Source organism: Phyllopteryx taeniolatus, chromosome 8, assembly GCF_024500385.1.
Source record: "Phyllopteryx taeniolatus isolate TA_2022b chromosome 8, UOR_Ptae_1.2, whole genome shotgun sequence".
Taxonomy (NCBI): domain Eukaryota; kingdom Metazoa; phylum Chordata; class Actinopteri; order Syngnathiformes; family Syngnathidae; genus Phyllopteryx; species Phyllopteryx taeniolatus.
In genome coordinates this window covers 14,925,001-14,935,000 of record NC_084509.1, presented here as the reverse complement: position 1 = coordinate 14,935,000, position 10,000 = coordinate 14,925,001, and the positions used below count along the sequence as shown (strand labels likewise).

Here is a 10,000-nt window from a genome sequence, read left to right as displayed (position 1 = left end):
TCATTAAGAAAAAGACATGCATTAAGGAATTTCATTGAATTCAATTCCATTTTTGTATTTGACAGTTAATCTACAATACATACATTTTCTATAACCACTTATCCTGTTGAAGGTTGCGGTGAGCTGAAGCCTATTCCAACTGATTTTGGGCAAATAGCCGCTCCTCCTAATCACACCCTTCCAGGTCTGACTGTCGTTGACCAAGTGAGCATTGAAGTCCCCTATCAGAATGAGGGAGACCCCAGCGGGAGCGCTCTAGAGCATCCCCTCAAGGACTGCAAAAAGGGTAGGTACTCTGAGCTGCTGTTTAGGGCATAGGCACAAAAAACAACCAGGACCTGTCCCTCCACTCGATGGCGGAGGAAGGCTACTGCCTCATCCACCGGGTCGAAGCCCAATGTACAGGTACTGTATTTCCACACCTGCTAGGCAACTATTACCAGAAGCAACCCTACAGCGGAAGAGAGTCCACTCCTTTCAAGAGGACTGGTACCAGAGCCCAAGCTGTGTGTCAAGGCGAGCCTGACTACATCAAGCTGGAACTTCTCAACCTCGCAAACCAGCTCAGGCTCCTTCCCTGCCAGACAGGTGACATTCCACGTCCCTTGAGCTAGCTTTTATAGCCAAGGAACGGGCTGCCAACACCCTCCTGCCATCGGCCGCCACCCAGCTCACAGTGAATACGTGGTGAGCCCATGGGTGCAGGCCCGGCCACCAGGCGCTCACCAATGAACCCCTCCTCCGGGCCTGGCTACAGTGACCTGCGTCCAGGCGAGGGAAAACATCGTCCAATATTTTTGTTCGTCACAGGGGGTTCCAAGCAGTGCATCGTCTGGTACCTCATCTAAGACCTGTTTGCCATGGGTGACCCTACCAGTGGCACAATGCCCCGGACAATTTAACTCAACTGTCAACAATTCTGTTCATAGTTCTGTTGCCTTGATCAAGTCTCAGTCTTCAACTCTTGCTGGAGCAGTTCGCAGCTGAGTGTGAAGCACTTGGGTTGAGAATTAGCAGCTTCAAATCTCAGGCCATGGTCCTCACTCAGAAAAGGGTGGAGTACCCTCTCCAGGTCGGGGATGAGATCCTGCCCCAAGTGGAAGACTTAGGTATCTTGGGGTGTTGTTCACGTGTGACTGCGGAATGGAGAAGGAGATCGACAGGCAGCTTGGTCCAGCGTCTGTACTGATGCGGACTCCGTATCGGTCTGAGCCATAAGGCAAAGCACTCGATTTATCAGTCTATCTATGTTCCCACAATCACCTATGGTCATGAGCTGCGGGTCATGACTGAAAGAACAAGATCGGATGCAAGCGGCTGAAATTAGTTTTCTCCGCAGGGAGTCCGGGCTCTCCTTTTGAGATAGGGTGAGAAGCTCGATCATCCAGGAGGCGCTCAGAGTATAGCCCCTGCTCCTGCTCATCAAAAGGAGCTAGGTGAGGTGGATCGGGCATTGGTTTAGGATGCCTTGTGGATACCTCCTTGGTGAGGTGTTTCAAGCGTGTCTCACAGGCAGCAGGTTCTGGGGAAGTCTCTTGGCAAGCCTGGGAACACAATGGTATCCCCCTAGACAAAATGGCTGGGGAGAGGGAAGTGTCGGCTTCCCTTCTTAAGCTCTACCCCCACGACCCGACCCTGGATAAGCAGAAGAGGATGGACGGATGGATTGAAGATACTGAACTGCAATAAACACATGTTCCACCATATTCTGTAATTTATTGAGATTCACCTATATATTGGGGAATTACTGTATGTGAAAGTCTCTCGGCATTCAAATAATGCAGGACGTTGACGGTAATGTGGTGTACCTACCATCCACAGTCAGGTCAATATAGTGCTCCCCTGTGAAGGTGTCATCCGTAATGGAGATCTCCACCTCGTACGATCCTTCGTCTGACAGCTGCAGGTTGTGAAGCAGCAGTGAGCCATTCTCGAACACCAGGATGCGGTTACGGTACTCCGGCCGAAGGTTCCCAATGACGTCTGTGCCGATGGATTGCACCACGGTGACGGGCTTCACTTTGTCCCTCTTCAGCTGCCACTTGATTACAGGCTTGTCTGTGCTGCTGCTGGTGTAGCTGACAGACAGCAGGGCCTCTTTGCCCACAATGCCCCTCACCACCTTTGTTTGACTCGTCACATTGACCCCTGACACCTCACCTGGGACAAATAGAGAAGAACAGAGGAGGTTGCATGAAGAGATAAAGCTTATCAGGAGTAGGATTAAGTCATATACTATATGTGTAAGTCATACGGAAGTATCAAGCTGTGGTCCAGTGGTTAAGCTCATCACCTGCCAAAGTGTCGACCCCGGTTCTGAAACGGACCATCCAGCCCCCAACATCCCCCGGAATCATGGCTGTGAGCTTGATCAAGACACCCATACACCGAACTGCTCCCCTGGCGCTTAAATGCTGCACCCTGCTCCAGTGTGTGCCACTAACAAGTCTGTGTGTTAGCTGTGCTTACTGTGATGGGTCAAATGCAGGGAACAAATTTTGTATGCATGCACAGCAAATTTTAAAACATAAATTTCAGACCCTCAGAGTTGAAATCAACACTTGCCCAGAGTTTATATGGCAACCACTGATTCCGAGTTAAGATCAACACTTTTGAAAGAGTTAACATCATTAACACTGTGACAGTGTTACTGAACTAAAACTAAACATCCTGATGGGGGAATTCCCATGTTCTGTCAAGGCTTTCTACGGATGAAACGTGACTGCCAGGCAGGTTTGGATCACGTTTATGGCCCCGGTAGAGACGAATGAAGCTTGCCTGAGTTGGCGTGAGCGTGGGGGTCACATAATGTTGCTCAATAAATGTTTAATATAAATTCTAATAATCTACTAATTCACTAATCCATCTCATGTACCAAAACATGCCAAAGAGCCTGTTATTCACATTCACACTGCACAGTGTGCTTGCTGGCTCTCTCTTTCTGTCTCATTCAACATCAAGCGTTACAAACAGGTATGCCACAGTGGCCATTGTAGTTAAATTGAACACATGGCTTGGCTTTGGAAGAGTTGCAGGCAGTGAGTGCAAGATGCTGGGAATTACATACAGGTATGCTTTCCATCCCACGACCCACCGCTTCCAAGTTTTGATACACACTGTTATGTACTGTCAAGTCCATTTGCGTTCACTCCGTTTTACTATTGCCGACTAAGTTTCTCATTTGCACTGTGACTGTTGGGCAATATATCAATTTAGAACCAGTTTAGAAATCTCGCTGGGCATCCACGACTATCACGACCTATCTCGTTTGCCCATCCCGTCTGCCCGTGTTGTCTCACGACCATTCTGTTTTGTCCATGGTGGCCTGCCATGGCCATCAGGAACCTAGCATAAACTTAGCCTGTGCACGTCACGAGTTAAGTCATACGTTCTTGCTCAGACACAACATAAATGCGCACATTAGCCACTTTGCACTCGGTTTCTGTACTTCTGTTAAGTTTGTTGTACTAACAAATTCACAATCACATAGTTTTTTTAATGGTCACGAACTACTCTCTCTATTGTCTAACACTTTGTTTTCTCAATGAAACACATAACCAACATGAAGCTTAGTTAATGTCTGACTAGATATTGGTTAACTTAACTTTGAAGTTAACGAAGCTTACCTGTATTTGTGGGTTTTATCGTGATAGATGAAATTATATGCTGTAGGTGTTGTCTCTTATCTTTGAGTTATAAACCTTGTATGTTGCCATGTACATTTCTTTACATTATATATTTACATTATACTGTATCTGCTTTAGTCACAAATCTACTGCATGCAAAGTCAACTCTGATAGTATTCCATCTGATCTACTTACGGTATTGAGCGTTAATATTTTAAACATGGATGAAAATCCCTCGTAATAAGACATTCACTAACTGCAGCAGATAGACTTGCAGAAAACACTGAACAATGTTAAAATTATTAATTTCTACTGAAATGTCGCAGTAAGTAATCATGTGACAGCAAGCCAGTACTAAACTGGCACCGCTAATGAAATTCAGGCCAAATGAGTTCTCCTTGAATTCCATTATTCACGCCCGGGCTTCTTTTGCTCCAACATATCAAACTGTCCCCGTCTTTAAAGGCAGACGCTACGGTGCATTTTTCATCATGACAGGGCTGCTTATTCAGGGCTTCTTTTTCACCACTACTGAAACTTTAGAGACAAGAGACCCACTTACATCCAACTTTTTGATCAATTTGTGTAAGTGTGTACCCATTTCGGATCTTGTAAGTTTCGAACTGAACAAAAGGGCAAATGGGAGAGCCAATGTTCTAGTTGGTTGCATTGAGCATGTGAGCCGAGGAAGAGCTTGCTACATTTGGGAAAACAATGCAGGTGGAGGGATGTATTTTTTCTTTTCACCATTTTACTCCCACTGTAGCTTTCACCTCTGTCCCAGAATGCAAATGGAAGCGTCCTTACCCTCTTTGTCACATCTTATGTAATTCGTCATGAATCAGAAAGTAGCCTGCTAAATAAAAAATGGATTTACAAACAAATAAACAGCTATCTTTTCGTGATGGAAAATAATATATTTTATTTGTATTGTCCTTTTGTCCTTATTGAACTAGGAGGTGGCCTGCTAACACACATTTCCACATACAAAAACAAATATGGCACTCAATTTGTTTTCACTTTCGTGATAAGAATGTATTTTCGTTTTTTTGTCATTTGACTCACAATGGAAATGTTCCCCTCTGACCCCAGGATAAAGTTTGGTATGGTCTGAGTGTCTTACATTATCCTCTTTAAACCAGTAAATGGCTTAGTAATATGTTGCATCTATTTTCTATTGTGCTTCTCCTCATTGCGCGTTGTGGGTGAGCAGGAACCTATCACAGCTAACTTTTGGCAAAAGGATGGGTACACCCTGGACTGGTTGCCAGCCAATCACAGGCTTAATGTAAAAAAAATAAAAATAAAAAAAAAACATTCACGCTCACATTCATACCTATTGATAATTTTTGTTCTTTGTCATCTTCACTGAACCTAAAATGCATGTTTTTTTTTTTGTTTTGTTTTTTTTATAAATGTGGGAGGAAGAAAAACCACGCAAGCACAGGAAGAATGTGTAAATTCCACACGGGAAGGCTGGAGCAGAGATTCAAACCTTGATTTGAACTATGAGGAGCACAGGATAACCACTTGTCCACAAGTCCTATCTAGCCACCCAAAGAAAAAACACTGGTACAGTACCCAACAATATCGTTAAAAGAGTCATGATGTTCTACCACCATTAGAATTAAAAAAAAAAAAATGTAACAGTTCGGTCATACAGTACATCATGAAGCATTTAGTGACTTAAAACAAATACGACACTCTACATTTAGTTTCTCTTTTTGTCATTCGAGTCATGATGGAACAATGTTAGGGTCTCGTTCTCTTACACTCTCTGTGAACTAGGAAGTGGTTCACATTTGTGCAACAGTTCAGTTTAATTCAAGCACAAAAAAAACGTAAGCCAGTAAACTGAGTCTGATAAATATATGTATATTTTTTAGCACAATGCTGTCACTGATAGTGGCCATTATTTTATCCTCTCATTTTTTCTCCTTTGATGGCGACCTAATGAGTCAAAATTCTTTGCATTGGCGCCTTCATGCAGCCATCAGTGCGCTCTGCACACAAACAAAAAAAAAAAGCACCCACATTGTGCTCACTTGTCTGCTTACATCTTGATCACTAATCTGCTTCACAGAAACTGCAGGACATCCTCCCTAACATGTTACATACAAATTTTTATTTGTCTCCATCAATTTCCCTCATCCTCCCATGAGAGCACGTTATCCTTTATAGTGGAGCCCTTTCTTGGAAAACAACACTGCAAAGCATGTATGTTCCCGTGTTATGAGGGTGCTTCTCCCCGAGTAGACACATGCAAGTCCAAACATTGGCCCTTGGCCGGCTTTTGGGGAGTCCCACTGTTATGCATCGTGGATAGAGCGAGCAAGACAACATATAAAGAGAGAGAAAAACAGAGAGAGAGAGATTCTGCACTGTTGACTAATTCTTTGCAGCCAGGCAGTTAGCGGGGCATCACCTCCTCGCCATGGCAATCCCTTTGGCCGTCTGACAGAGGTTGTCAAGGCGATAAGACAAAGGGCACGATTGTTGGAGTTCCCTTGAAAAGAGTGAGTGAGAGACTGGGAACCAGAGAAAAGTCTTTGTCATTGGTGAAGTTGGAGATAGGCACAGGATCCCGAGGTTATAGCACGACAGGACAGATCCAACACGCTGGGCCTTAGTTTGAACTTTTCTGCAACCCAAGTCACAAACTAAAATGGCACTCAGTAGAGCACGAACATCCACCAAGGCTAAACTGTTAACAACAGTGTAAAAAAAACAAAACTGTGGAATTGTGAAATTTGTGTTTCTTCATACCTATATTAGCAGGTAACTTCCTGTTTCTCAGAAACAACAATAATGGGATTGTACCATTTTCGAGGCAAATGATTTGGGGAAATGATTCCAATGTGACTCAAACATTAAAAAGGCAAATTTTATTCCAACAGAAACAAAATAAAAAATAAGAAAAAACTCAGCTGCTGTAATTTTGTTTGTTTTCAGGCTACGGCTACAAAGTAACTACCTTTTCTGACTGAGGAATGGGGGACAATTCCAAAATGATTCAAAATGTAAAAAGAAAGTAAATTACACAAGTGAAAATATTATGGAGCGCCATATTCGCATTTTTTAGCTGTTTCCTGATTCACAGAAGATGGCGGTGATAGTACCATCGGGATAGTACTATTTTTTTAGATGGGGTGAGCGGAACAGTCTATCATGACTCCCAAATATAAATGAACAGAAATATAGAGACATATTTATTTGTGTTAGTTAGCAGCCTACTTTGGGGTTCAAACAGAATAATATAAATTGTTAGGAACTGGAGGGCATTGTCTTTTTTTTTCTGGACACCAAAATGGTAAAAAGACAAAAAAATCACTGACAAAAAACAAAAGGTAGACAAACAAGACTGTACCATTGTCTAGTCTTGGTGGGTAAGGGGGGGGGGGTTATCCCAAACAATAAAAAAATAAAAACCATAGAGCACCATATTTGTATTCTGTATTCATTGCATATCAGGCTAGTACCTGGTTCACGGTGATGATGAGATAAAAAATTTTTTCTTTCTGATTAAAATTAAAGCAGAAAAAGAAGCAATTTTCCTTTATAGTGGTATATAGTTTATTGTTTCTGTTAGCTAGCAGGTTACTTCAAGGTTAATGGAGCACAACATACAGTAGGATCATAGGAACAGGTAGGGTTGTTTTGATTCTGGACACCAAAACAGCATCCATCCATCCAACCATCCATCTTCTGTACCGCTTTATCCTCACAAGGGTCGCGGGCGTGCTGGAGCCTATCCCAGCCATCTTCGGGCGAGAGGCGGGGTACACCCTGAACCGGTCGCCAGCCAATCGCAGAGCCCATATAAACAAACAACCATTCACACTCACATTCACACCTAAGGGCAATTTAGAATCTTCAAACAACCTACCATGCATGTATTTTGGGATGTGGGAGGAAACCGGAGTTCCTGGAGAAAACCAACGCAGGCACGGGGAGAATAGGCAAACTCCACACAGGCGGGGCCGGGATGTGAACCCCAGTCCTTAGAACTGTGAGGCAGATGTGCTAACCAGTCGTGCACTGTACCGCCACCAAAACAGCACATAAATAAAATAAAATGCCCTTTCCTAAATTCCTCTAACAACACTAACCCCCCCCCCCAACCCCCCAAAAAACAAAATAAATGTACAGCACCATGTTTGTGTTTGTTAGTGTACGTAGTTCAATCACAAAAGATGGGGTTACTGTACCATTTCTGATGCAATGATTCAATCAGAAATCAAACGGTAGCAAGGAAAACGTATTCCTCTAACAAAAGTGAACAAAATCATAGAGAACTATATTTGTCATAGATATGAACATAGGTAGATACGACACACCTATTTTGAGCTGCGTGCACGCGGAGATGCTAAGCTAGGATTTAAACTATAGCTAGTATTTAGTATTTAAACTATAACAAGTATAAAAATAAATTATTTCCCAAAAAATGAACAAAAATCATAGATGGCCATATTTGTGTTATGGGGTGGTGCTTCCAGAGTTGTTCTTCAAGATATTAATTGGGGGGTTTGGGCCCCTGCCAAATGCTCAAGGCCCTGGGACAGTTCACCCCTTGCTCTCCCGATCGATGTCACTTAGATGGATTTAATGGGTTCTTTATTGGCACCGATTTTGCACGAGTCGGTTTTGACGTTTTTGTGTTAATGTTAATGTTGTTAGTAAGTGCAATGAAGATATAGAATGTTGATCAAAACCTATCACTTTTGGACTTGGCAGAGGTAAAGAAATGCCAATATTTCCTCTTCAGGGTCTTTTGAGTTTGTGATGGGGGCCCAGTTTAGGAGTGCATATAAATAAACCATTGTGCACCTACCACCACAAAGACAAGGAGAGAAATATCAAACATGTAAACTAGACAAACAGTAATAGACCAAAAGAGCAATCCGTACTGGTATGCTCTGACCAGGATGCCTAAAAATAAAAGTCCATGTCAACATAGTGAAGTTTGGAAGGTATAAAAAACAAAACAAAAAAAAGCACATACCTGTGAGAAGCAGAGGGAGGAGGCCGACCAGAGTGAGCAGTGGAGGAACGTCAGGAGAGAAACTGTGGCCTGTCTTCCTCCCCACCTTCATGTTGTGTCCTGGGCAGAGCCGTTCTCCCACTTAGTGAGCATGGTTTAACCACGCTGGGCTCGTCTCTCTTCCTGTGAATCAACACTCTCCTCACTGCACAGCACTGCCTGCAACGCTGGCCTCTTCCTGAACACACTGTTCCCCACACTCTCTCCTCTCAGCACCCACAGTATCAGCCAACAACAGTCCAACTGTGTGTGTGCGTGTGTGTGCGTGTGCGTGTGTGTGTGTGTGTCTGTGTGTGCGCGTGACAGAGACATAGTATGTGCACTCGTTCACACAACATTACACTTTGAGAAAGCAACTCAGAGAAAACTAGCAGGAATAAATTGAAAATGGTAGCTGAAAGTGAAAACATTACAAAGTTTCAAAGCACTCCTGTTGGAAAGCACAACTGGACTTGAGTTGCTGTAAGAGAGGCACACTTCAGATCCTCATTTGCTTGAAAAACAGCTTACCTCTTTACATCCTATTCATACGAACTGGAGCCATCTTGGTGAACTCAAAAATGGTTACTTGGAAACTAGCCCTGCTTTGAAGCAATCAAATCCAGTTGCAGGTGAGCAGATGTGGTTGATAACGCACTAAATTTACTTTGTTACATTTTATTTAAAGACCAGGTAAAGTTACTTTCCTGTTTTGTTTAGTTTTTCTAAATGCATTAAATATGTTTGAAGATAAGTGCTGAAAACATGAAAAGACTGAGAGCAATTTAGTTCTGAATTGTTGAGATATAGCGTTCAACTCAGTTATCCAGATTTTTTTGGGTGGGTACGCACTTGGGCTTCTGCCCCTATCCCATTCTCCCACTGTCCCTCTCCCACGATATACCGAGCACCTTCAGTAGCTATTTGGCGCAATTGGCACTTCCATATTAATAATAAGTTGGCCCATTTCTAACACTACAGTGCACAGTTGGCCATCAAGATATGCCTACAACTCAACATCTTCCCTGAAGTGTTACGTATTTTATGTTATTTGAGCTATAGTGTCATGCCATGTACCCTTTTGGGCAGCGGTCGGTGCAACGCTGTGGCGAACATGATGCCTCCACCGGCGCACACCAGTCCGCCACCGACTTGTTAGTAGCCATCTGGCCCCGTCCAACTCGACACAGCCACGCCCCACGTGGGCCCAGACAACAGAGACACTTCAGGGAAATAACTCTTTATTATGTGAGCTAGCTCATGAGCTAACGAGCTAACTGGCTAGAAAGCTAACAAAATAGCAAGCTTGCCAGTATGGTGTCGGCTCGTCCGCCTCACTTGGTTTTGTGCTGTG

The 10,000-nt window shown here is 43.5% G+C and overlaps 1 protein-coding gene across 1 annotated transcript in view; it reads right to left on the bottom strand.

Moving 5' to 3' along the window:
• Positions 1 to 9,138, bottom strand: part of hepacama (hepatic and glial cell adhesion molecule a) — a 17,255-nt gene extending 8,117 nt beyond the window's left edge. Inside the window, exons 1-2 of the mRNA XM_061782871.1 lie at positions 8,629 to 9,138; positions 1,813 to 2,160 (exon numbers count right to left, since the gene is read on the bottom strand). Coding sequence (XP_061638855.1) covers positions 1,813 to 2,160; positions 8,629 to 8,719 — 439 coding nt within the window. The 5' untranslated portion in view covers positions 8,720 to 9,138. The remainder of the gene's footprint in view (positions 1 to 1,812; positions 2,161 to 8,628) is intronic.
• Positions 9,139 to 10,000: the final 862 nt, after the last annotated feature.